Genomic DNA, 27,781 nt, shown 5'->3' with positions numbered 1-27,781 from the left:
TAGCAAAGACAGCAGTTGGTCAAATTCATTAACATGAGTCTCATCAAATGTACTGGATTATTAAAACACATTTTCTTTTTTAAGGACTCTTTTAGCATAGATTTCTGACACTGTTGCTGATTGAATAGTCCCAGTACAGTGGGTAAATGTTGTCTCTCTCATTGCAAACTGGCAGAATGTAATGATTTATTTGAGCAACTTTCGAAGTAAACCCCAGTGTCTTTCTCTGTTCAGAACTCACAATTCAACCAGCACCAAAGGGGAATATCTTAAAAACATGATCTCTTTTAAGGTCATAGGTTTTAAGGTCAAAAGGTCTTAGCTGGAATTCCCTGCATAGCATAGGAGAATTAAAGTTCCTTAGGCATTCCTGTTTCAAACCAATGCTGCCTAGCCAGCTGAGAAGTTTAAATACATTTAATACATTGCGCAGGAAAGCCTTTCAAAGAAAATTCTCAGGTAGCAAGGACTTCCCTTTCTTCGTGTCAGGGTTGCCATGGAAAGAGGATGATCTTAGAGATTAATCTTTTTGAGCCAAGCATTTTTCAGTCTCATAGGCTTCATTTTTCATTCTGATGTTTAATTTAAGTGGTAAGGCTATAGCTAAAAAGAAAACTAAATCAGTTGCGGGGGGGTTGAATAAAAATAACTAGGGCACAGGAACTATGCTGTTCAGGTTTCTCTTCCATGTGAATTATTTCAGATGCTCTTTTTTTTAATCATGCAGAATAAGCCTACAAGAAAAATATGCAGGCACTGAAGGAATGCCTACATATGCCTATATGCACATGTTTTTATAACCAAAATTTTACGTTAAAAAAGAATATAATCAGAAATGATCCCCAGGATTGGGTTGAACTTAGTCATACATCACCTAGGAATAGTGGCAGACCATTTAAGGAGGAGTGTCGGCAACTATACCATGCAGCCGCTCACTCCTCCCCGCTCCCTCCCCAAGTAGGATGGGGAGGAGAATCAAAAAAACGTAAAACTCGTGGGTTGAGATAAGAACTGTTTAACAATTGAAATAAAAGAAAATATTATAATAACAATAATAATAACAATAATAGTAATGAAAAGGAAGATAACAAAAAAAAGAGAGGAATAAAACCCAAGAAAAACAAGTGAGGCATAATGCAATTGCTCACCACCCACTGACGGATGCCCAGCCAGTGCCTAAGCAATGATCAGCACCTCCTGGCCAACTCCTCTGAGTTTATATACTGAGCATGATGTCCCATGGTATGGAATATCCCTTTGGCTAGTTCGGGTCAGCTGTCCTGGCCATGCTCCCTCCCAGCTTCTTGTACCCCTCCTCACTGGCAGAGCATGGGAGACTGAAAAAGCCTTGACTTAGGATAAGCACTACTTAGCAACAACTAAAACATCAGTATGTTACCAACACTATTCTCAAATTAAATCCAAAACACAGCACTGTACCAGCTACTAGGAAGAAAATTAACTCTATCCCACCCGAAACCAGGACAAGGGGTCAGCGTGAATGACTGCAGTCGGATGTTAGGTAACTCTTATTCCAAATTAGCCTTTCTTCAGACTGCCTTAGATGTGTGGCACTTACATTGAGTCAAAGCTTGTAAGATCTCTAAAGCTTCCAGCTCAGAGGAAATTTGCTTCAGCCTCCGCTCAACTGTGTAGACATATCCTACATTGTTGCCTTTATTTTGCCTCTTAAAGAGGTGCTCTCTCAGACTTTTCTTTCAGTGTCTGTTTGCGGGATGGGAAGGAGCAGAGCTGGTGTAATTTATTTGAAGAGCTGTGTAAAATTTGACTGCAATTGTACATCTTTTTTGTGTGCTTGATCTGTGTGTTCTGCATTATAGTTATGCTCAGTGCAGTGGGACTGTTCATAGAATTGTGTATGTCTTCCCAGAACTTAAAGATCCAGATGAAGGACTTTGAAGCAACTGCTGAGCCTCTGCAGGAGTGGCTGACCACAACTGAGAAGATGGTACAAGGAAGTAACAGTCGGCTCCATGATCTTCCTTCCAAGAGGAGAGAACAGCAAAAGTTGCAGGTGACTTCTTAACAAGCCTTTTTAACACAGCTAGACTTTCCTCTCCTATCCTCCTGGCCTCACTGATTCCTTACAAAAGCTTGATCATTCTAGCATCCTGACCTCTGAATAAGATGAGAACTGGTTTCAAGGATTGCTGTTGATGATTCTGTTCCATCAGGTTTTGCATCTCCACATTTCTTATGACATGCTGCTTCATTGCTGTAGCTGTATGGTGTGCCTTTCTCAGCAAGCTCGCCACATGTCACTTCTGCTTTTCATGGGGCCTTCACGCTTCTCTATTTCCTGCTTTCTTGCACCCACTCTTATTATTAATGTGCTTGTGCTTTACAGTCTGTCCTTGAGGAAGTAAGCTGCCACGAGCATCAGCTCAACAGGTTAAAAGAGAAAGCTCAGCAGCTGTGGGAGGAGCAAGCTGTCAGCAAAAGCTTTATGCGCAGAGTGTCTCAGTTGTCTTCTCAATATCTTACGCTAAGCAATCTGACAAAGGTAATGCACCCAGTGTATGCGCTTTTAAGCAGTTCATTTGATGTATGTGGGGAAAAAAAGAAAGACTGAAATGTGAAACACTGCAGCTGTCTTGCTTGTCTGCTCTGTGGTATGTCTGAGCTATCTTGTCTTTCACACTGGCTTTAAAGAGTGGGAAGTAAGGACCTGGATAATTCTGTGGACAGTCAGTAAAATGAAATTGTGATTTTATTTTTTTTAATGTGTTTTGATTAAAAAGTAAACCCCACCTGATTATACAATAATCAGGTTTGATTTTGATTTTTTCAAGCATTGAAGGTCTTCGTATTAGGACTGTTATTTTTGACAAAGTTCCTGTCTTGGAAGAGGCTTGATATTGAATTACACTTATAGTTACTACAGTAATGAGAATAATTTAGGATATAGGAAGTGTGTTATAGGGTAACAATTCAATTCAGAAACTATTTACGTTTGAGCAATTGCTGGTTTGTTAATTTCTACTTTTTCTGTGGAAATAAAAATTATAAAGCATATCTAGAGCAGTATGACTTACTGAAAATGATTGTATGCATGGCCATGATAAATTTTCATGACTGGAAAATGAGAAAGGGAAAGATGCATGAGTTACTAACATTAGCTTATGTGGACAGAACTTGTAGGAGATGTCAGGATGAGAAAAAGGAATTTGAGGCAGAGGATACATATGATCCAGCCTATGAAAGAAATCCTGAAATTCTTTGGATAGCCATGGACGCTTGAGAAAGATCCCTCTCAGTAACTTCCTAAGCCTGTTTCACTGGCTTGACTTTAGTTCTCTGTCACTGTGTGAAATACACTCTGCTCTGGATTCCTGTTCACCTCAGGCCTTTTAGCATTGTACCTTAAGCATTTATTTTTGAGTCGTGTGACTGCCAGTGATTTTTCAGAAGAATGTTTATGCCAATGGGAGTCAGGTCTGTCTTTTCCAGGTATCAGCAAAGTAACGTTGCTGCAGTGGCATAGCTTCACAGGCTTGTGCATTGACAGATTTTACAAGTTATCTTCAGTTGCAACACTGAAATGGAGTTCCGGTGTGATTTACCAGATGTTTAAGAAAAAGTGAAACCAGAAAACTGTCATCTACTTTGGATGAGGGGAGACAATTAGATGAAGCTTTACATTTAGAAAACAAAAAAAGGCATTTCTGAAATTTTCATTTGTATATTATGTTTGGACAACTCATTCATGTGTGTGTATGCAAAATTCGTTCCATGCTGAAGTAAGCGTACTTGTAATTGTAAATGTATGAAGAGAATTTCTGAGTATGGTTTATGAAACTCAATCTAAAGTCCACAAGTAGGTAAGGGGAATAAGCAATCCTTTGAACAGCTGCTGGTGCTAATTGCTGTATGAATTGCAGGAGAAAGTTTCGAGAATGGATAGGGTCGTAGCAGAGCACCAGCAGTTCTCGCACAGTGTCAAAGACCTCCAGGATTGGGTGACTGATGCAGTTCACATGCTGGATTCCTACTGTCATCCCACTGCAGACAAGAGTGTTCTGGACAGCCGGATGTTAAAGCTAGAGGTATGGAAATAACAGACTCCAAAACCTGCTCTTTTTAGATCTGCAGGAAGAATGTAAGTATAGGATACTTTACATTAGTCATTGCATATTAGTGTAACGACTGTTGTTATTCAGACACTGATTTTCAATTTACTCAAAAATAACTCTTTTTATAGAGGAAAGAGCTCATTATGAGAAGTTTTCTCTAAGAAGGATATAAGGACCTTTATGACATGGAAAACTGCATATATACAAATGCTTAGAAAACTCAAAAGGTGTTGTGTGGCTGCTGAAGGTTAAATGGAAGAAGTAGGATATTCACGCCTGTTAGTTTAATGTATTATTTCCTGGATCATACAGGTGATATGAATGATTCGGAACAGCTTCCCCTATACTTGTTTAAAAATGGTGACTATAGTTAAGAAAATAGCATCTATTGGTACCACTGCACAAAAGATGTTGAGGAGCAGTACTCAGAAAACAATACTTTTTGTATTATTGATGTCTCTGATTTTGAGCCGTGGCCAAAATATGGACAAGTCCACAAAAATATGGACAAATCCAAAAAAGGATACGTCAAAAAGCAAGAGATTTAAAATTACGTTTTGCCTTTTGTTTGTTGAATCTTTCAGGTTCATGCTTTCAGGCTTTTCATGACTTTGCATAGTGTTAAGAAGCTGTTAGTTTGCAACTGTGCAACTCCAGGAGCTGGTCTCTAAGCTGTCGTTGCTGATAGTCTGCTGAGTTTATATGTTGGTACCTTTGTGTTGCAAATAGATCCTAGAGCTGTAGAACTGTATTTCAGCCCTTTAGAAGAGCTTTGTCATCACATCTTGTTTTCCCTATGAATGAATCCTCCTGTTTTCCATCTAAATGACATTCCTTTTGGAATGTCAGCTTTTCCACCCAACAGTACCTTCTCTGATAAGTAAGTACCTGCACAGATTCCATGAAAACTGCCCTGTTAACTAAGATTTTTTTTTAATGGCCTAAACCTACCCTTTGAAAGTCACTTTTTCCTTGTGAAGCCCAGCTGTGAACCCCACTGTCCCTCTTCCAATTGACTGTTTGTACAAGCTGCTAAATTTGATCAGCTCATCTTCCAGTAAAGCCAGTTGGTATATTCTTGCCCAGATAATGATAAAAGTAAAATAATATCCGCTCACTTTTTAGGGACTACTAGCAGTGAAACAAGAAAAAGAAATCCAAATGAAAATGATTCTGACAAGAGGAGAATCTGTTCTGCAAAATACTTCTCTGGAGGGAGTACCAGCAATTGAACGGCAGTTGCAAACCCTGAAGGACAGCTGGGCTTCTCTTCTGTCTGCTTGTATCCAGTGCAAGAGGTAAAAAGGGTATGAGGTGCAGAATGATGCTTAGCAACAATGCATTGTCAAAATTTTTGAAAAGTTAATTACAAGCATCAAATTCATATAAAATGACTGCATGTGCCTAACATTGCAGGTCTAGAGGCCTTAAGTGACATATTCATTTGAAGGAGAAAAAGGGGGGGAAACTGTGAGGGACCTAAGCTTTGTTAACACTTATTGTCAATATACTCTTAAAAGTGGATTCCATATTCATAATCTTGTAAATTTTACTTCGAGTTGCACTTGATGCCTTGCATTGTTCTCAGAAATTAGAAGATCTTGTTATGGACATTAATGGTTGCTCTGTCAAGATCCTGTCTGGTTTTCCACTTGCTAGCATTTCACAGAAGGTACTGTAATTACAGTGTCCAACAGTGATGCTCAAAGTGATAGAATAAAGAAATACAGGGGAAAAAATGCAGCCTTCTTTGGTGGAGCATCACAAGTTGCAAATATTTCAATTTCAAACAAGAAAGGTAATTAAACATTAGAATGCAGCAACATTTGAATATATGTATCGGGACAGAATATTTCTGATTCTGGATCTTATGCTTTCAGTTGTGTTTTATTTACTAAAGCTAGAACATGTCAGCTAGCTACATAACTTATGGACGTCCTTAATATTCCAAGTTTGGAAAACTTAATTTCTCTTTATCAGCCAAACTGTTCCTAGTTAAAACCTGTAGGGTTTTAACAGCTCTATCTCAGACTGCTTAGCTTGTGAAGTATCTTTATTATAAACAGAGTCTAGAATAACTGTATATGACTATATCTCACTGCTTAAATAGCGTGAGAACCTCCACTATCACAACAAATATGTATTTTTAAATTGCAGTCAACTGGAAGGAGCTCTCTCCAAATGGACAAGTTACCAGGATGATGTTCGTCAGTTTTCCAGCTGGATGGATAAAGTAGAAGCAAGTATGAATGCTTCTGAAAGGCAATATGCTGAACTGAGGGAAAAAACAGCTGCCCTCAGCAAAGCAAAGGTGTGTTTGCTATACAACAAATGAGCAACAAGCCCATATCACCTTATAAGCAACAAAAAAGGCTGAATAACTGCAAGATTAATCTGTGGTCTTGTTTTAATGCTGCTCATTCATAAATGTGTTCTTCTCTTTCTGTTTTGCAGCTACTCAGTGAAGAGGTGCTGAGTCATAGCAGCCTGCTGGAGACGATTGAAGTGAAAGGAAGTGGGATGGCTGAGCATTATGTCACTCAGCTTGAACTCCAGGACCTTCAGGAGCGGTATAAGTTCCTCAAAGACAGAACAAGGGTACAGTTTCTCTTAATAGCGCTCCCTCTTGTTTTGTTGGCAACAAGGAAAAAGAGAAAGTCTTTTCATTGATCATTTATTTTACAGTTAAATGAGGATTAAAAGTTTGGAGACAGCAGTAACTTAATGTAACAGAAGGTTATTAGGGTGATTTGTCAATCTGTCTTCCTGTACTACTGTGCTTCAGATGTTTTCAGAAAGGTTCTAAAAATCTGAATCTGAAAAAATCATCAGGTGAATAGTCTGAGGAATTCCGTGTCAAAAATCATATTGACTTCAGCACAGATATGACTTTACCCATTGTGACTGAAAAATTGGAAGCAGCTCTGAATCTGTGATTTGCATAAATGTATGTTTTGCAATATATGCAACCAGTCAACCAGGTAATTCACAAATGGTTGACAACTGCAGAAGCTTACTATTGAACACAAACCGTATTAGCAAGTAAACTGACTCTAATGTCAAAAGACCCAGTATGGTAAGCACTACATTTACTGATAAGTGTTAATATTGTAGATCTGGAAAAGATTAGGGCATAGGCAGATAAAGATCAAGATGGATTTGAATGTAAGATATAAGATAAAGAAGAAATCATAAGAGACCTGGTGATACATTTAAAGCTACCTGATTATCTCCTGTTAACCCACATTCTTCTGTGGTAATTAAATAATGCTTTATGTATGCTCAGAGACGCAAATTTTCTTCATGACAGCAGTGTACTAAAATTGAATTTTGTTGTCTCAATGATGTCTTTGTCTTGTGGAAAGGGCCAAAATTCAGTTTTTCAAACACATAAGTGATTCACTGTTTTGCGGTACTCTCTTCCGCAACTGCAAAGAATGCAATGCACTGTCTTTCTTTGGACCTTCTCTGAATAAACTCACTCAGGTTTGCCAGAAAGATGAGCAAGTCCTGGGAAGTGCTACTGAATACCTAGTATTCCTGTTAGCATGGGGATCCTCTAATCTTTACCTTTTTCTCTTGTGCAAAGCTATACAGACTGCCTGTATTGGCTCAGCTTGAGCAACAGCATGGGAAGAGTGAGAAATGGATGGTAGTTCACAGAGGCAAAAGCTCTGTACCTCTTTCTTTACGTAACAAGAAGCATCCCTTCTTTCTCTTCCAACCTAATACCCCATATGACTTTGGTCTTCCCCACTCCCAACTGTGGTGATGATGTTAAGTGTCAAGAGTACACTCAACTCATAGAAAGAAATTTGAAGTTCAAAGCTAATAGCTGTAAAGTAAGGAATGATCAAATCCTTTAATAATCCTTTGGTCATGGGAAAAACTGACAAGCTTCCCCAAGGGTTTGTGACCCAAGCCTGAGCAGACAAAAACCTGTAATTCCCTGCAGCTGCTGTCAAAGGGCAAGAGAACTAGTCTCTCTTTCCTTCTTCCCACTACTGGACAGGAACAGGCCTTGTAAAAGATTGATAACACTCTTCTTTTCTTCCTTCCTCCCACTACCCAGACCTGTTAGAAATAGGTGAAGCAGACAGTAGGTTCATGGCTGCTGTTTATGAAAGTGTTTTTCTTCTTATGTAGCCCGCTGCCCTGGAATGCAGCCTGTCCTGCCTCCATCTGAACTTGATTCCCTCTTCCCATAATTTCTGAGAGGATGTGAATTACATGTAGTATACTTTTCTTGTGCTTAGAAAGACTAGTCTTGTGCTAATATATGACACCTTTCCTGCTGCACCCTAGATATGGCAATATTTTATTGCTGGGTTGTGAAATTATTGTAACTTGCTCACCCACATACACAGAAGACTTGCAGTCTGTTTCTCACTGTGCTCTGTAGGAACTGCCTGCAAAGGGCTTGGAGAGTCTTCAAACCTAAAGATATTAGATACTCTTAATAGAAGATTATTATTCTATTGGAAAAAAAAAATCATGCAAAGAAAATTGCGCAATTTTTAAGCTTAAACTCTTACTAATCACTTCAGTAAAGTTAATTTAAATTGGTATAAAAATTAAGAAGGTCTTTTGTTATTAGACACTAAGGTGTTATTTAAACGTGATTCCAGATCAAAACTTCAAATCCTAGAAGTCGCAAACTTACATGAAGAATCTTTTAGGATAAGTATCTGTATCCCCACATTTGCCCCCTCTTCCCCTGTAATTGATTAAATCATCCTCAGAATCCAAGTACTCTTGAATTCTAGGAAAGCTTAGCATCAGATAGAAACTTTTCCCCTTGATGGAAGTCTGGGTTTTATGTTTTCTTGGTTTGGTGATACACTAAGCTATATACACATATATGTAAATATTTTAACAAGCAGGAGGCAGTAACAAAAGCCGAAGGACTGCTTAACTTACATCAAGAGTACCAAAGAAATCTGAAGGCCTTTGAAGTATGGCTGGAGAAGGAACAGGAAAAACTTGACTGTTTATCACATCTTGATGGTGATGCCCAGAAACAGGAGGCAACACTCCGAGAATTACAGGTACATAATGTGTGACACCCTAAGTAAAAAAAAAAAAAAAATCCTACTTGTAAAATAACAGAATAATATTAACTGCAAGACAAAAATTGCCTCTCTTTTCTTGTCTCGAGAACAGCTTGGAATCACATTATGTGTAAGTACTTTGCTGATCAAAGTGGTTCCAGTAAAGTCAGTGAAAACATTGTCACTCATTTCCAGAAAGAAGTGTTAGGCCTTGAATGAAATCTCCAGGCATACTAATGTTTTCTTGCAAGTACTGAATTTGTTTTAGATGTTGACGTACCTCGTCTTTTTCCTGTGTTTCATAAAGTATGAGAAGTATTCTTTTCATTGGGTTTTCATCTTTTATTGCTCTCAGTGTAGATGCATCTACTTTCAGGCAGTTCCAGTCATGTAGGCTAGCTCCCATGGTGAGGTGGGAAAATGATTACTGAATCACTTAAGTAACAGCGAAGGGTGAACCTATAGCACTTCAGTAATTTCCCAGTTATGATCTTAAGCTACCTTAAAGTACCTTCATAACTGTTGTTGAATTAGCAAAAGGTCTACACTTGAGTTATGAAATATTTATTACTTTATTCAGGATACTGAGAAGGTCTTTGTATGATCAGGGACTCTGCATCTATGTCTTGTTATTATAGTTTACTTTACAAAATCTGAATCCATTTTGAAAATCTGAATATATTTCTCAAATATAAACTAAGATGACACACAACTGTATTTTGTTAAGGTAATTTCCTGGTTATGTTTTCTAATCATATTGAATCTCTTCATACTTTGTAATCAAGTTCTAATAAGCATGAAAATGCCACACATGTCCAGAAAAGGGTATCGAGAATTATTTTAGAATGATATCTCAAACATATGTAAAAATAAATAGGTTTGTTTATTTTAAAAGATTGAAGCCTCACCTTGTTCCTTGTTTTTAAACAGATTCAATTTTAGAATCAGTCTTACAGTCTGCTTGCCACAGCTGGGAAGTTTTGAATTTAAGGCTGTGCTGAATGGATTACATCCATCTCCTGCCAGCTCAGGCAGCTGATGTTTCAGAACTGATGATAAACTTAGCAGGAGGAGAAAGAATTTAATGCATGCTTTGCAATAATTTTCTCCAATTCACTTGTCAATAGTAGTGCTCTTCGGTTTGCTTTGTAAGTGAGCATGCCATCATAGGTGTTCTTAGAGATAGTGTAATATGTGTTCAAACATAGATAACTAAAGGGCATGTCTAGATAATGTGAGGTAACTGCTTTTGTCTTAAGTAGAACCAGGGCTTTGTTTGCCATGTGTGAATGAAAGCTGTTAATGTAGGGTATGTATCCATACCTCTGCCTTTACAGGAGCTGCAGGTCCACTGTACAGAAGGACAAGCGTTACTGAATGCTGCTGTCCATGCCAGAGAGGAGGTGATTCCATGGGGCATTCCCCAGATAGAAGACCGAGCCCTGGAATCCTTACGGCAGGACTGGCAAGCGTATCAGCACAGGCTTTCTGAAGCAAGAAGCCAATTAAATGCCACTGTGAGCCGGCTGAGGTTAATGGAGAAAAAATTTCAGAAGGTAAACGACTGGCTAACAGACCTGGAGGAGAAAGTTGCTATCAGGACCGGGAGGCAGTCTGGTAGAGCGACAAAGGAGATGCAGCTTCAACAAATGAAGGTAAAGAGTATAGTTAAAGCATTCCTTAAACGAAATACCATGTGAGGTTTTCACATCAGTTCCTGGTTGCACTGTGAAAATGACAGGAAGCATTGCAATTTATTCTGAGGCGATGCCTAGAGCGATGGATCCAAGACAGCTTCATGCCCTCTGGGTCCAGGTTTCACCCATTTTACTGGTAGAGCTATGGCTGTATCAATGTTGAAATCTCATAGGGAGATTTGGAATTCATATGCCCTGTGGTCCTGGAGTGGGAAAGTGTTAATGTGGTAACAGCAGTAAAATGTGACCAGCTGTGTTGTGAAGTCTCCGCTGTGTTGATGTAATAATTCTCCTTTAGTCTGTCGTGGTTTAACCCCAGCCAGCAACTAAGCACCACGCGGCCGCTCACTCACTCCCCCCCACACCCAGTGGGATGGGGGAGAAAATCAGGAAAAGAAGTAAAACTCCTGGGTTGAGATAATAACAGTTTAATAGAACAGAAAAGAAGAAACTAATAATGATAATGATAACACTAATAAAATGACAACAGTAGTAATAAAAGGATTGAAATGTACAAATGATGCGCAGGGCAATTGCTCACCACCTGCCGATCGACCCCCAGCCAGTCCCCCAGCGGCGATTCCCTGCCCCCCACTTCCCATAAACTAGATGGGACGTCCCATGGTATGGAATACACTGTTGGCCAGTTTGGGTCAGGTGCCCTGGCTGGGCATGAGAAGCTGAAAAATCCTTGACTCTAGTCTAAACACTACTGAGCAACAACTGAAAACGTCAGTGTTATCAACATTCTTCACATACTGAACTCAAAACATAGCACCCTACCAGCTACTAGGAAGACAGTTAACTGTATCCCAGCTGAAACCAGGACAAGTCACTGCAAGGAGAAGACATGGTTCTGACTAAACACAGGAAGCAAATTTGAAGAGATTCAAGGTTACGCTTTACAGTCACCTTTAAAACTTCAGGCAAATTCTATAGAAATTCCAGGTTGCATTTCTATTATTATTTGGGGGGGGGGGGGGGGGGGGGGAAACAAACTATTGACTCTATTGTAATGAAATGCAGTCCATATGGTATGATAGAACTTCCACCATGTTCATTACATTAACCTTCATCAGATTCCATTTCATTTTCCTGTTGTAAATCCATGTTTACAACCATGTATTTGTTTTCCTTTTCAATGATTTCCGGACTTAGTTACAAATAAATTCCTGCTGTGTTTAAGATGTTTGAATCAGTCATATAAGCTGGATAATGTCTTTGTCACAGAAGTGGCATGAAGAAATTACAGTCTACAAAGATGATGTGGAGGAAGTTGGGGTATTGGCTCAGCAAATACTAGAGGAAAGTCTCACTGCAAGTAGAACAGGAAGCCAGGCTACGCAGCTTACATCTCGCTACCAAACTCTTCTTCTTCATGTCTTGGTAAGTACTGAAAATTAATTCATTGTAACATCATAAATTGTCAGTTAAGAAGCAAATGTAAACAGACTTTTGTAATTAGACTTTATCAGAGTTTATTCATTACTGTAGACTCAGTAATATAATGTTCACATATATTCATATATATACACAAACATACGTGCAGATTTCATTGGACTAAATGTATTAGAGAACCATAATTGGGATAATGCCCTTTCAGAGATATTCAGTATTAATCAGATGTTGTTACTGTCTTTTTTGGCAGTTGCAGGAGAGAAATTCAGAATTCAGTATGTTTGAATGCTAAACAACCTCTAGAGAAATGTTTCCAGGTTACCTGAAACATATAGGTACAGGGAAATTTGGAATTGATAAGGTACAGTGTTCAGGTCACTTTAAGTAGTAAGTGTCTCATAGTACCATAATCACAAGTCACAATTCAACTTTCAAAATATAAGTACCTTTTCAGTGTTTAGTATTAACTCAGTTTTAACATTAGTGATTACTATGTGCACACCCTGACAAGACCTCAGTGAAAATTATCCACCAGATATGAAAGAACTCGAAACCTATGTGTTTAATCTTAGTACATCAGGTTTTGCTATCTTTAGCCAAAAGCAATGATAAACATCTGGGTGGTTCTTGTTTCTTCCCCCTACCCTCCGTATTTGTTTGAAGGAGCAAATAAAGTTTCTGGAAGAAGAAATACGCTGTATGGAGGAGTCAGAATTGGCTTTTAGTGCTTACACAGATTGGTACGGAGCTACTAACAGGAACTTCAGAAATGTGATCACCAAGTTTGACGTGGTTGATAAAACAGCAATGGAGAAAAAAGTGCAGAAACTAGAGGTACAGCTTTCTTGAATGCAGTTTTTGTTTCTGTTCACCAAAAAGAGATTCTATTTTAACACACGTCTTAATAGCTGCTCAAAATTCTGACTTCACCTTGCCCAGAGAAGCTAATAGGATAAAGATCACCCAGTATAAAACTTTCTGTTCTCAAGTCACATACACATTAGATCACAGTTTGGTTCTTAAGGTTATGAATAGTCCTAAATAATATAATCCTATCCTTCCATAAGGCATGTTTGTATGTGTCTTGCTTTAAGTTAAAACTTAAAATAAATTCCCCTTGCAAGTCATCCTGTCATGTATATTTTATACCAGTGTGCACTGTGGCAAGAAGTGCTTCCTATTTCTCTTCATTGAAATAACTCAGTAGTAAAACTCACATTTCATCTCAGAGTTACAGATGAGTTCTTCATATGTCCCGCAGCTTAAACATAATACACTAAGGGAAAACTTTCATCTATTTCAGAATTTGGAGTACGAACCCGCTCCTGATAGTCCTCAGTTTCTGTGTTTATCTTCACAAGCCCAGTGCAGAACAGAAGTATTTGCTTTTTCTGCTTCCTTCTAGTTTACCACACCTTAACTCTGGGCAACTTTTTAATGAAAAGTCCATTCAATTTCCCTAGCAATTCCTTCTGTGTCCTTAGCAAAATAAATTAAAAAAATTCATTAGCCTCTTACTGATAATAGAACTATAATGACTGAAAAAAAAAAAAAAGGCGAGAGCTTGCATATGTTTTCTGTTAACCAACACTTCCTTCACAGCTGCTACTGAGTGATATGGACATAGGGCACAGTCTACTGAAATCCGCCCGTGAGAAGGGGGAGCGAGCCATAAAGTACATGGAAGAAAATGAAGTTGATCAGTTAAGAAAAGAAATTGGAGATCACGTGGAACAGCTTGAAGAGCTGGCTGGCTCCATCAGGAAAGAGCACATGACTTCGGAGAAGTGCCTTCAGTTGGCGAAGGAGTTCTCAGACAAGTACAAGACACAGACTCAGTGGGTCACGGAGTACCAAGCCATGTTACGTGCTCCAGCGGAGCCAAAGAGCGAGCTCTATGAGAAGAAGGCCCAGTTGTCCAAATACAAGGTAAAAAAGGGTTATATCATTGTACTATCAAGTCAATTTTGACCTAGTGACTCGCAATAAATCCTCTGATCCAGGTGTCTGTTCAAGTTTCCCCAATAGATGTGTGAGGTGTCTCTGGCCTGGATGTCCAAATCAACATCAAAGTGAAAACATGCATGGTACCTCCATCAATGAAACAGAATGGGCACCTGGATTTGAAATGTGGATGTCCTAATAAGGCTTCCACATCTGAAAATTTCCTGTTATGGAGCAAAACTCTTTTATGAGTACACATATGAGTAATTCCATTGATATCAACAGAGTTAACTGCTGTTTAAGCAAGGATAGAAATCAATTGGTCTTCACTGCAAACAATTGCCTCTGTTTGCATTGGCTTAATCAGCTTTCTGGTTAAAGCTGGATGTCCCAGCTCAACTAACATCTAAGACAGCCAGCTGCTATGGCCTCCTCTGTTTTTAGTTAGGATTTTAATGAAGTCATGGTTGGGTGGGGTTTTTTTTCCCCAGTTGTAAAAATGAGTAGAAAAAATTGACAACAAGCCTCATTGCTTCTCTTAATGATGTTTTTGTAAAATACTTCAGGATTACAGGTGTTTCATGAGATGTGTACTGGGTCTGGCTGTGATGGAGCTAAATCTCCTCATAGCAACCCATATAATGCTGTGCTTTACATTTGTGGCTAAAAGTGTTGCTAACAAACCAATGTTTTGGCTATTGCCGAGCAGTACCCGCAGACCATCCAAGCTTTCTCTCTGAAACTGCCCACTACCCCTCATCAGCTTCAGTACTCAAAGCCATATGTCATAGCTGTGTGCTTGCTTTCTACACATTTGGGGAGCTGGCATCTCACCGTCATTTGATAGATGCTGGCATGTGCCATGCTGTTGGAGCACAATGACACAGCGGATCAGTATACTCCTGAGAGCACAGTGGTATACACTCGTCTGCATACTATCCCATTAAGGGGATGGCTTTGGTGATACTTCCCCACCTATTTGCAGAATTTGTTCCTCTGAGAAAGTTTTACCCCTAGCACTTGCCCCTTGACACATATTAACTCCCTTTCCTTCACCAGCTCCAGGTTATTAGCCGTGCTACTAGCCACTCACTAAAGGAGCAATTGCCTTTAGGTGCCTGCAAAGTTGTTGTCTCAGGGCATGGCTGACAAACATAGTCCTGTACTGGTAGCAAAGCTCTTCTCATCTGGAAAGGATGATATATACCATGATAGAAGCCTGTACTTCAGACCAAAGAGAAGTTAGTGAAATAGATCTTCAGTGTTCAATAGATTTATTTTAATTCTTGCTTGTGTTGTAGTCCATACAGCAGACTGTTCTGTCCCATGAGCCTTCAATAAAATCAGTGATCGAAAAGGGAGAAGCACTTTTTGATCTGGTGAATGACATGACTCTGAAGAACAACATTCAAGACCTTCAGAGGAGTTATCAGGAACTCTGCAGCACAACTAAGGTAAAAAGTCAGGAAGAAAACTCTAGGTTCTTTCAATTTGCTGTATTTTTTTCCCTCTTTAAGAAGCTGCTATTTGTTTCATGTTGTCATGTTACACCCTGTACACAGAGCCAGTTAGATTTAATTTCTTGGAGGTGGGGAATATTCTTGAATATGGGAAGAATTTCTACATAAATACATCTAACGAGTAGCTGAAATGAATTTTGAGTGTGGCAGGTGAAATCTTTGTAGCACTGAGGGGAAATAATATATCAGTGACTAGTTTGTACTCTTGCTACTATTTTTAATTTCTTTGAATGGATTGCTAAATACATTATTTCTTGAAGGGACAGATGCCTTTAAATTATACCATTTTGTCTCTTGTTTCTGCTAGATCTTGCACAAACCCTGTTTAATCTAGTTGAGTTGTTAAATGGAAGTTGCTGGAGAAAATGAACTGCAAGATGGATATAATTTAATTGAGCAAGGGCATTATTAATTAACATTGATTCATTAGTCCACATGTCTGTAGTACTTTGAAAGATCTAATACTTCTAAATGTGTCCTAAAGTATGATTATTCCTAAAGCTTTTAATAGGTTATACTCCTAACAAGGATAAGCTCTGCAAACTATGTTAGTACTTATGTTTGACCTAAGTATATTTAATTGCCAATCCATCCACTAATAGCAGATGATTTTATTTTTTCACAGTTGATTTTTAATTTACAGACATTTCTCTGATCTATACCACAAAACTGGTATCTGTTGCATTACTTATAATGTTGATGACTTAAATGTAGAGAAGCGTATGAAAAATCTTTCTTAAAAAGAATAAATACATTTTAACTCCATGTGTACATTCTTTATTTGCCTACCACAATCACAGGCAATATGTACGTGCAAAGGCTATAAGCAGCAGGGACCCAACCATAACATTTGGTAGGTCATGTGCAGTCTCTCGGAGAGCATGTAATAACTTTTTAAGTGAACTTAATGTCAAGTTGACAATGTTCCTTTTCTTAAAGTAAGGAGAACCTCAGTGTTTTCCTCACTCTTCAAAGTATGGCATTTCATCTGGAGTGAAAGTACTGCTCAGTACCGCAGAGTTTATTCACACAAGTAATCCCTTTGATGTCTTCCTTAACAGTCTAATCATGTGAGAGTGCCTCACAGGAATATAAATTTAGAAGATAACTCTCTTACTATGCTTTCAAACTCTTGGTGGTTTTTGGTTTGGTGCTTGTTTTTGTTTGGGGTTTTGTGGCTTTTTTTTGTTTTGTTTTGTTTTTTATTCTTGTAATTACCTGAATATTTAATCTTGGTTATTGTGGACCTGCAGGCATACGTTGAAACCTTAGAGGTGAGAGTAAAAGAACATGAGGATTACAATAGTGATTTGCAAGAAGGGGAGAAATGGTTATTACATATGTCCAGTAGGCTGGTCAGCCCTGATCTCATGGAGAGTAACAATCTTGAAGTAATCACTCAGCAACTAGCTAACCACAAGGTGGGTTTGCTATTGGGTAAACTTCCTTTGTCTGGTAAAATAGAATTTTTCTTCTTTGCTTCTCTGTCTCCACTCCAGAGCTCTAGTTTTGTCATTCACCTGTTTTATTCCTCTTACTGCTATGTAAATAAGCATGAGTGTCATTAATGTAGTTTATAAATCTGCCTTGTTGTTAGCACTGGTTTTGGATGATACTGCATCTGCACAAGTGCTTTGTTGTACACTGGTCTGAATTCTGTGTTAGGCTTTTGCTGAAATGTCCCAGGAAATAGGCCACAAAAAGCAGATTAGGGTCATTTTACTGCTAAGGCATTTTTTTTGCTCTGGCACTTTTAAGGATTAAAAAATAAATAAAATAATTTTCAATTTTTTTTTCCTGTCTATTAGTTTGTAACATTTCCTCCATTGCCTTTATTCAAGGTATTTTTATGGTTGCTGTTAATGATAATCATTCACCACATTGATAGTTGATGCTTTCTAGAAGATAAAAGAAAGCAAAATCCAACCCTCCCTACCATTCCCTGAAACTGAGTTCCCAAGGGCACATATTGAAATCTTATAACTCAATGTGATTGGTGTGTTACTCTTCAAGTAACCTCCTTAGATAAAAATTTGGCTCCACCAAAGTCAATGGAAAGAACTGTCTACAGTGGAAGAGCTTATGGAATAAGGTACAATTCAGCATCAGATTTAATCCTCATTACTAGACACAAGTTGGTGGAGCCCTGGAGAGCATGTGACAAAGGAAAATTACAGGTGGTCCTGTGGCATAAGCATGTAATGTTTACACATTATGAGAGTGCTGCTGATGTTTCTGTGGGATATCTATGTACAGACTTTTGACAATGGTTTTAGAATGAATATACACTCTAATAGCTTGACTATAACAATACACGTCTGAAAACTTTTTTCTGAATCTGAAGTCGAAGTGTGTTGTGGGGAGCGAAGCTTATTTAAAAAGCTGTGATGCAGATCATGTTTTAAGTTTAAAATATTTCTTCAAAAGTATTTTATCTATTTCTCAGGCTATCATGGAAGAAATTGCAGGATTTGAAGATCGTTTGAACAGCCTTAAGAGTAAAGGCGATTACTTGATCAATCAATGCACAGAACATCTTCAAGCAAAATTTAAGCAAAACATACAAAGCCATCTTCAGGGGACAAAGGACAGCTATTCTGCCATATGTAGCACAGCCCAAAGAGTAAGTCCTGTTTCAAAAATGTTTTTATGCCATTTAACTCTCTCTACTGTTTCCATCTAAATTGAGGTTACAGGTGTAGCTCTTCATCATTACTGTGCTACAGTTGAATTCCTTGTGATCCAAATGTTGCCTTGCAGCCAGCAAAACTAGCTGCCTATCAGTTCGTAAATTAATCTCTCCACACCCTCACTATTTTCATGTTATGCTAGTTTCTGAGCAGCTGCAGGAAAGAAATTAGAACTATTCCTACTTAAAAAACTAGGGAGCAAATTGCACTCCTGGTGTCAGTAGTTTGCATAAGTACATAAAGGGTCTTAATGATGTGCTAGGAAATACTGTCTCTCTTAGTAAAAACAGAATATACAGTTAAGAAGGGCTAGCTGGGTCATTATGTTAATCCAATTAGGAGATCAAGTCAGCATAGTCTAAAAAAAACCCCAAACCAAACCAAACAACGCCCCCCCCAACAACCTCAAAACCCCCCAAAACCCAAACAAAACACCCCCCTCTGACTCGCCCCCCCCCCCCCCGCCCCCAAGTAGACTTCATAGTCAGTAAGATTTGTAGAGGTAGGTAAAACCTCATACTAGGTCACTGGCAAAATGTTGAACAAGAATACAGAAATAAGAGACAATACTCTTCATTTGCATCTTTATTTTTTCTTTCCAGAAGCTGTGCCTTAGATATTGTCCATCTTCTCCACAAATTAGCAAGATGCAGTGAGAGCTTAAGGAGCTTTCAACCCTTGGTACTTTTATGTACAAGGGCTAAAATAACCACAGTTTAATAATTTGTTTTATTTGCAGTTTTCAAGGAGGGAGAACAGAGCCAACAGTGGTGTTTGAAAATGTGATGACCTTACAAAACGTTTATTTTAGGTGTACCAGAGTTTGGAACATGAACTCCAGAAGCATGTTAATCATCAGGATACCCTACAACAGTGCCAGACTTGGCTGTCTACGGTGCAGTCAGAGCTAAAGCCAACTACCTGGCTGCCTTTCAGCCTGGCAGATGCAGTTAAACAGGTAAAAGTTCAGTACTTGAAAATGCTCAGTTATCCTTAATAAGGTGAGTTCAGGTAAGAGCTTTATATTAATAGAAATTAGATACTCTGTGTGACCTTCTTAGAGGGCTGTGTAGCCTCATTGTTTATTCCCAGCTCTGAAAGGAATATCTTGAGTGAAAAATAACCATAGATGAAAAATCACACAGGGCTTTTGCTAGCTCTGCTTAATGCTTAGAAATATGTTACCTGAAAAAAGTTGGCTAATTAGATAAAACTGCTCAGATACTCCACAGGTGTGTTTAGCAGAGAGGTTGTGTCTTTCTGCTTGTCTAACTGCCGATCTGTCTACTAATGTTCCTATATGAGACCTGGTTTCATAGTACCATGGACACAGAGTCTGTTAGCAGGCAATTAAAACAATTTTTCAGCCTGAGAGCATAGAACTGCCTCTAGCCCACATTAGCCATTAAGAATGGTTTCTTTGCTTCTTGATTATTCTTAGTAACTCAATGTATTTTACATTGGATTTGTACCTTGATTTCAAATTAAACTGGTATCCTACTAAAAAATGTTGGAATTCAGGGCTGTCTCAACCACCATGTGGCTTAGTAGAGACCTTGAAATACTACAGATGGCAGCTCTGCAGGGGCGGGAGGAGCAGGGGGTGACTGTGGGGCCAGCAGGGCAGCACCTTCCCAGAGACATGCAGAACTGCAGCACACAGGTGAGGAGAGCAGAGTCCTCATTTTCTTTTGGGATGAGGAAAGCTCATAGGGAGAGGTGAGCTCCTACGGGCAATGTCAAGAGCAAGAAACCTCAACAGCATCATGTTGTCTGGTCTTGGCAGTCATAGATATTGGGGACATTGGAAGGGTTTCGGAATATGTTGGAAAGTGTGTTGTGCCACTGGGCTGGATTCCCCATGATCTATCAGACACTGGAGAATTTTATAGGTATAGGGACATGACACATTAATAATTGGATAAAGCCCTGCTTCCCATTCACCTTGGGAAAGTAAGTCACCTTGTTGAAACTGTGTGTATCCATCCAACACTTTATTTATAAAGAAATAATCTAGGTAATGCATATGTCACCAAGTGCTTTGATAATTGGATGATAATCAAGTTTTTAAGAGTTACTCTTTTCCATAACTATGACAGAGCAGACTTACCTAATAAAATAGTGTATCTCTGTGTTTCATCTTTTGGAAATAATAAGTTAAAGTAAAAATAGTAAAATGCAAGACTGTAATAAAATAAGAGATTATTTCCACATTCTCAGAGTTTATTTGAGGATTGTCTTCCCTCAGGTAAAACATTTCCGGGCTCTGCAGGAGCAGGCCAATACATACCTGGATCTTCTGTGCTCCATGTGTGATCTGTCAGATGCCACAGTGAAGAGTACAGCAACAGATATTCAACAAACAAAACATACGGTACAAGATAACCACAACAACCTGCTTTTAATCCTATTTAGAGCTTTAACTGCCTTGATTTGTCCTCTTTTGAAAAGGTCATATTGGGTAATGGTTTAAAGAAATGTCTTCTTACTTTCATCTTAAGTATTTCCTTTAGAAATAGTTTTCTCTTTCTGGTTTGGTTTTTGGTTTTGGGTTTTTTTTGTTTTTGTTTTTATTATTATTATTATTATTATTAATTTTATTTTTTATTAAATCAACACATTTCCATCCTGGTAGTAATGCAAATACACATGAGAAAGGTTGCTAAAGGTACTTAGGCAATGTTACAAGATGTTGGTCTGAAGCCACACAAATAACATTCTGTGGAAGAAAACCTGATCCAAATTACTTGTTTCCATAAAATACAATTCAATCTGTTCTTTTCTGTGTTTTATTAAAGCTTAGACATATTTTACTGTTATTATTTATTCAACAGTAGACTCATGTTCTTATTAGGGTATACTAATATATTAATTATAGTAATCATATTTTATGATGATTCATTTCATAACTCAGAGTGCATCTATTTCAGCATATTTATTTATAGAAGTGTACCTCAATTTTAAATTTGAAAGTAGCTTAATGCTTGGTTTTAGAATAAAATTATAAACATAAGTTATTAGAAAAGAAACATTATGAACATTCCTGTTGTGAATATGAAAAACTTAGTTTCACATACACACACAACCAAACTTCTGAAACTACTTCTACCAAGAGTAAAAATCTAATAGATATAGTAATAGTATTCCATACCAGAGAAGCAAATTCTATAAATCCAAGTAGTCCATAAACAAATGGCAGTCCAAATATTGAATAGCTAAAAAGCATCCCAAACATCAGAAGAAGATTATCCTTTTACATATAAAGCAGCGAAATATTTTTAAGGAATCACAGACAGTACAGTGCTGCGATATATTAAGCTGGTTGAGTGTCTAAACCTTAAAGGCGCCCTGCTACTGTACTTGGAGCAAAAGAAGCTGTGTGACTATTGGTTTAAGGTGACTGATGGGCTCAGATCCAGTAAGCATTCTTCTTATTGGCATTTTACTAAAGGCATGTAAGCAAAATAACTGGGCTAAGCAAATTAAATGAAAGTGTTTAGTTTAAGCTTTTATTTGGTCATTGTGAAGGCATGTAGGGCACAGTCCAGCAATATTCTTAGCATGCAATAGACTTAATTATACAGTTAATTTAAGCTTTAACAGAAGACCGAGAACACTTTGAAATACACACACTCATAAATATACTTGCTTCTCTCAAGGGTGATCGATAATTCTTTCTTTTTTTTTTTTTTTTTTTTCTCCACAGCTTTCCTTTGATAGGTCTGATTTTTATGACTTTTGAAGGTTAAGACTCTTTTTATGGATATTATTAGCCCCTTCAGAATCTAGTGCAGAAATTTGCTTTAGTACAGTATTGTGCTCAGATGAAGAATGGTATTCATCCTCCATTCTCCAAAAATAGATGCATTAAAGCATTCCTACTCCCTTCCATTTCTTTTCTTCTAGATTGAGCAACAGATAATGCACTCACAGTATTTGGCTCAAGGTTGGGAAGAGATCAAACAAATGAAGGCTGAGCTCTGGATATATTTCCAGGATGCAGATCAACAACTACAGAATTTGAAAAGGAGGCGGGCAGAGTTGGAGCTGAATATTGCCCAGAATATGGTACTCCAGGTTAAGGTAAGGAGACTTTGGGTTAAGAACAGAAGGTAAGGAAGAAGTTCATCCTTTGGCTGATATTACAATTCGTGTTATATGCACATATTGCATACAATTGCTAATATATTCAAAGTAAGAGCAGAGAAGACAGAGGAAAAAGTGTTCCCTTAATGATGCTACAGGGTGACACAGAAAGCAAAACACTGTACTTTAATATTTTTCTGGCTTTGTTTTTTTAACAGTAGACAATTTTCAGCCTACTGTTCTGATTTGTCTTCACTTTTAATAGGCTAATTGCTGATCACAGTGGACCTGAAGATAAGATCTGCAACTTGTGCTTAAGTTCTTTGATTTCAATACTTCTGAATTATTTAGATCTCTTTCAAAATTAGTCTAGGAAACTATTCAGTGCTGCTGGACTCTGAAAACTACTGGAGAATAGGTATGATAGAAACCCAATTTAATTTACCCTATATAATGAGAGAAGTGCCTTCAGATCTTCACTCATTCTTACTCATTGCAGAAGAGAGAATTTTTATGGTTATTCTGCACACATCACAAACATCAGTAAAGTAACAAGAAGAAATAGGAAAACAGATTTTTTTCTTTATTAAATGATGAAATGCTTGGGGTTTGCATTTTTGGTCTAGACTTCACTTGTATTCTTTTCCTGATATGCCAGGAGTTAGGTGAAAAGTAAACAGCGCTTCCTCTTCATGTCTGCTCTACACAAGTGTTTTAACAAAGTCATAGCCCTTGAAGATTCCTCAGCACAATGTGGACTGAAAGCTGTTACACTAGCTATCATTAGAGTCCAGGAAGAAGCAGGAGTCTGTATTTCTTCACTATTTCAGTCAGGAACTTGGGATTATTAGGAAAGGCAGGCACCTGCTCAGCTGTCATATGTGGCACAATATGTATTTTTTCCTTGAATTTGCCCTGGTAAAGGAAGATGCCTAGCTCCATTTGAAGCAGTCACAAAGAGGAATGAGGCAGAGCTGGGCAGTAACATCTCTTCTGCAGAACCCCTACCAGCCCTCAGCAAAAACGCATCATCCCAGGAAAGCGTTGGAGCTGGGCATGGCTGTTTAGTTACAGTTATTGGAACTAGAGTTTGGGAAAAGATTATATTTACCCTGGACAGTGAGCAAGTGTTGAAAAATATTTGGTTAGTTTTAGTTGTCAGTATATTGTATATTCTTTTTTGGGGGTTCTCTGTGACTTCTTATTCAGTAAGAAATGTGTATGCAGATGGACTCTTATTTACTGGAATTTAAAGCTCCAATAGCAATCATACCTAGATAATCATTCTTTGTTTCAATAACGATAGTGATAATGGCCACTATTATAGAAGTAGGAACAAAACAAAGTATGGATGTGGGGGCTCACTGACTCATGGACTCTGCTTCTTATTTTTAGTCTCTAATGAAAAAGGAAAAGGAAAAAATGATCTAGAAACAATCCTGGTGAAATGAATTCTCGTGACACCCAGACTATCTTGTGTGTTTTAGTGCATGGTAGGAGCTGTGCTAGTCCAGAAGCCTGGACAGCAAGGTGTGACTTGATCGTGATTTCTGTTTCTCACTGGCACTTGGAAGCTGCTCTGGTTTGCTTTCACATCTATAACCAACCTGTCCTCACCTGAGAAGATGAGAAGGGAGGTTAGGGGAGGGGAGAAGGCACTTCTTCCTATTTAAATCTGCACAGCATTTGCCTCGGCAGATAATGAGTCCTTACACAATTTATTTATTTCAGAGGTTTTATCTAAATTCCATCTTATAATTTTGAGTAGGTGTCACCATATTGGTTTTGACTTGTATCTTTTTCAGGAATTCAGTCAGAAGTTGCAGTCTAAACAGTCAGCTCTTACCTCTGTGACTGAGAAGATGAACAAACTAACCCAAGGACAGGAATCACCTGAACACAAGGAAATAGGAGAACTGAGCAACCAGTGGCTGGACCTCTGCCTTCAGGCACACAGTTTGCTCATACAGAGGGAGGAGGATCTGCAGAGGACAGGGGATTACCATGATCGCATGAATGTAGTTGAAGTTTTCTTGGAAAAGCTCACAAAGGAGTGGGACAACCTGGCTAGGTAAAAAAGGAGTAGCATGTGCAAAGCTGACTTAGTGCATATACCCTGAAAGAGCTATTTACAGAGTGTCCCTAAGTTGGATCCATGAAAAAATCCCTTCTTCCATGCTTAATTAAAGCAAGCCTGCCTTATTAATTATAGGTCAATTACTTGTATTGAAATAAAGAGAGTATGAGAAGCCAGATCTTCAGTGTTTGTCTTTAAGGCAAGTACTGATTCATCCCATCTCAGGTTATAGCATTTTCTGATATTTCAAGAATTTTGCCTATTTTGTTTGAACTCTTTCATTTGTGTTTACTGTGTTTCATGTGTGTTTTTCATTGTGATATTGTATTTATTAGACTATTACATTAAAGATTAGTTGCTGCCGCTAAATGATTGCAGCTGCTTTGTATAGCATAAATACACCAGCTGTGTGTAAAATTGTAAGAGTCTATTACTGCTGCTATCACTGTCATGGAACAAGATTCACTTCAACCTCAGTACACGTTGTTGTTCATACGTGTAATATAACCAGTATGCTCTAGTATTCATATTAATTTGTATGGTCAGCCTGATGACCATACTGCAGATGAAAGGGAGAGGAATAAAAATGTTAAACTTTTATATTAACATTCAAGACTGGTACTCTCAAAAGAATCTGAAAACAGTAGGTATTGGTATCATGTTGATTTCAGTATATAGTGGGCTTATAATTCATCCTGACCTCTTTTAAAAGTCTGTCCTGAGAGAGTATCTAATAATCCATTTCTGCCCTGTCCATTTTGATAACAGATCTGATGCTGAAAGTACAAATGTGCACCTTGAAGCTTTGCAAAAATTGGCACTGGCACTACAGGAAAGGAGATTTGCTCTGGAAGATTTGAAAGATCAGAAACAGAAGATGATGGAACATCTGAATCTTGATGACAAAGAATTAGTAAAGGAGCAACTGGGTCATTTCGAGCAACGCTGGACTCAGCTGGAGGACCTTGTCAAAAGGAAAATTCAAGTGTCTGTTTCAACCTTAGAAGAACTCAGTTTGGTGCATTCCAAATTTCAGGAACTAATGGAATGGGCAGAGGAGCAGCAACCCAGTATCTCAGAGGCTCTTAAACAAAGTCCTCCTCCAGATTTGGCTCAGAGTCTTCTCATGGATCATCTTACCATTTGCAGTGAGCTTGAAGCCAAACAGCTTGTTCTGAAGACACTTTTGAAGGATGCTGACAGGGTGATGGCCAACCTAGGGCTCAATGAAAGGCAGGAGCTGCAGAAAGCACTTTCTGATGCACAGCACCATGTAGATTGTCTCAGCGATCTGGTCGGCCAGAGGAGAAAGCACCTGAACAAAGCCCTGTCTGAAAAGACCCAGTTTCTCATGGCAGTCTTTCAGGCTACAAACCAAATTCACCAGCATGAGAAGAAGGTAACGTTTCCGGAACACATTTGTCTGTTGCCAGAAGATGTGAGCAAACAGATCAGGACTTGTAAGAATGCCCAGGCTAGCCTGAAGGCCTATCAAAATGAAGTCACAGGGTTGTGGGCTCAAGGAAGGGATTTAATGAAGGAAGCAACAGAACAAGAAAAGAGCGAAGTGTTAGGTAAACTGCAAGAACTACAGAATGTGTATGACACTGTTTTACAAAAGTGTAACCAGAGATTGTTAGAACTGGAGAAAAATATAGTTTCCAGGAAATATTTCAAAGAAGACTTGGATAAAGTTTGCCATTGGCTAAAACAAGCTGATATTGTCACATTCCCAGAAGTCAATGTAATGAATTCTAACTCTGAACTCTACAGCCAACTGGCAAAATATCAACAGATTCTTGAGCAATCTCCAGAATATGAAAATCTGTTACTTGCACTGCAAAGAGATGGCCAAGAAATCCTACCATCACTTAATGAAGTGGATCATTCTTATCTGGATGAAAAACTTAACATTCTCCCTCAGCAATTCAATATTGTCACTGCTCTGGCAAAAGAAAAATTATATAAGGTTCAGGAAGCAATTTATGCCAGAAAAGAGTATGCTTCTTTGATTGAGTTGACAAGTAAAGCTCTGACTGAGCTAGAAGATCAGTTTATTAACATGGCCAAAGCTCCAGGTGCTGTTTTAGCCAAAGAAGCTGTGTCACTCCAGCAGGCCTACAGAGATCTCTCAGGTGAAGTGGTGAGCCTTGGTGCAGCAGTGGATGAACTAAACCAGAAGAAGGAGGCCTTTCGAAGCACTGGCCAGCCATGGCAACCAGATGAGATGTTAAAACTTGTCACGCTGTATCACAAGTTGAAAAGGCAAATAGAACAGAAAATCAGCCTGTTGGAAGACACAATAGAAGCATGCCAGGAGCACGAGAAAATGTGTATGCAGTTTGAGGCACAACTAGAGGCAGTGAAGAAGGAGCAGATTAAGGTAAATGAAGAAACACTCCCAATAGAAGAAAAGTTGAAAATATACCATTCTCTGGTGGGCAGCTTACAAGACTCGGGGAGTCTTCTGAAGCGAATAACTGAACATCTAGAAGCCCTTTCTCCTCAGCTTGACTCATCTGCACGTGAGACAACAAATCACCAAGTTCAGTCTTGGCAAGAGAAACTAAAGTCTTTGCATGCTGCCATTGGTGACACCGTGATGGAGTGCGAGAACAGACTTGTGCAAAGCATAGACTTCCAGACAGAAATCTGCCGCTCACTGGACTGGTTGAGATGGGTGAAAACAGAACTTAATGGAACATTAAGTTTGGACCTCAAACTGCAAAGCATCCAAGAAGAAATCCGAAAGGTTCAGATACATCAGGAAGAAGTGCAGTCAAGCCTGAGAATAATGAATGCACTGAGCAATAAAGAGAAAGAGAGATATATGAAAGCAAAGGAGTTGATACCTGCTGACCTGGAAAACACTCTTGCTGAGCTGACAGAATTAGATGGTGAAGTTCAAGAAGCTATACACGTGAGACAGGTTAGTGCACCCGAAGTGTCATTAGTTTCTTTCTCATGAAGCTGGGAAAGATCTCTCTGTGGCCTGATGTTTGTAATCATCATGAAAAGATTGATTTTAATAATCCTGTTGTTTGGGTTTTTTTAATGACATAGGTTGTGGCCTGTTGTCATAGAGGACTGGGGGGGAAGGGGGAAAAGTCTTCCTTAATATGCATTTACACCTGCATGTAGAAGTGCAAACCTACTCAAAACCTACTTCCATGTAGTCCCTTCGGACCTGTATTTTAGATATAATAAAGGGAAAAGAAAGTAAG

General features: G+C 38.6%; 1 protein-coding gene across 12 annotated transcripts in view; it reads left to right on the top strand.

Moving 5' to 3' along the window:
• Window positions 1–27,781, top strand: part of SYNE1 (spectrin repeat containing nuclear envelope protein 1) — a 321,099-nt gene that overhangs the window by 167,056 nt on the left and 126,262 nt on the right. For 11 of the 12 annotated variants that reach the window (XM_069787039.1, XM_069787028.1, XM_069787027.1 and 8 more), the window contains 19 exons: window positions 1,892–2,035; window positions 2,369–2,524; window positions 3,903–4,067; window positions 5,220–5,392; window positions 6,252–6,405; window positions 6,549–6,692; window positions 8,978–9,142; window positions 10,483–10,800; window positions 12,073–12,228; window positions 12,904–13,074; window positions 13,843–14,169; window positions 15,486–15,638; window positions 16,958–17,125; window positions 18,151–18,327; window positions 19,206–19,352; window positions 20,643–20,768; window positions 22,301–22,477; window positions 24,286–24,551; window positions 25,326–27,486. In XM_069787039.1, coding sequence (XP_069643140.1) covers window positions 1,892–2,035; window positions 2,369–2,524; window positions 3,903–4,067; window positions 5,220–5,392; window positions 6,252–6,405; window positions 6,549–6,692; window positions 8,978–9,142; window positions 10,483–10,800; window positions 12,073–12,228; window positions 12,904–13,074; window positions 13,843–14,169; window positions 15,486–15,638; window positions 16,958–17,125; window positions 18,151–18,327; window positions 19,206–19,352; window positions 20,643–20,768; window positions 22,301–22,477; window positions 24,286–24,551; window positions 25,326–27,486 — 5,448 coding nt within the window. The remainder of the gene's footprint in view (window positions 1–1,891; window positions 2,036–2,368; window positions 2,525–3,902; window positions 4,068–5,219; window positions 5,393–6,251; window positions 6,406–6,548; window positions 6,693–8,977; window positions 9,143–10,482; window positions 10,801–12,072; window positions 12,229–12,903; window positions 13,075–13,842; window positions 14,170–15,485; window positions 15,639–16,957; window positions 17,126–18,150; window positions 18,328–19,205; window positions 19,353–20,642; window positions 20,769–22,300; window positions 22,478–24,285; window positions 24,552–25,325; window positions 27,487–27,781) is intronic. The other variant, XM_069787034.1, reaches the window with a different exon arrangement.

This window comes from Haliaeetus albicilla, chromosome 7 (genome assembly GCF_947461875.1).
Source record: "Haliaeetus albicilla chromosome 7, bHalAlb1.1, whole genome shotgun sequence".
NCBI classification, from domain to species: Eukaryota; Metazoa; Chordata; class Aves; order Accipitriformes; family Accipitridae; genus Haliaeetus; species Haliaeetus albicilla.
The sequence above is the reverse complement of the archived record's forward strand: the minus strand, read 5'-3'. Positions and strand labels throughout refer to the sequence as shown.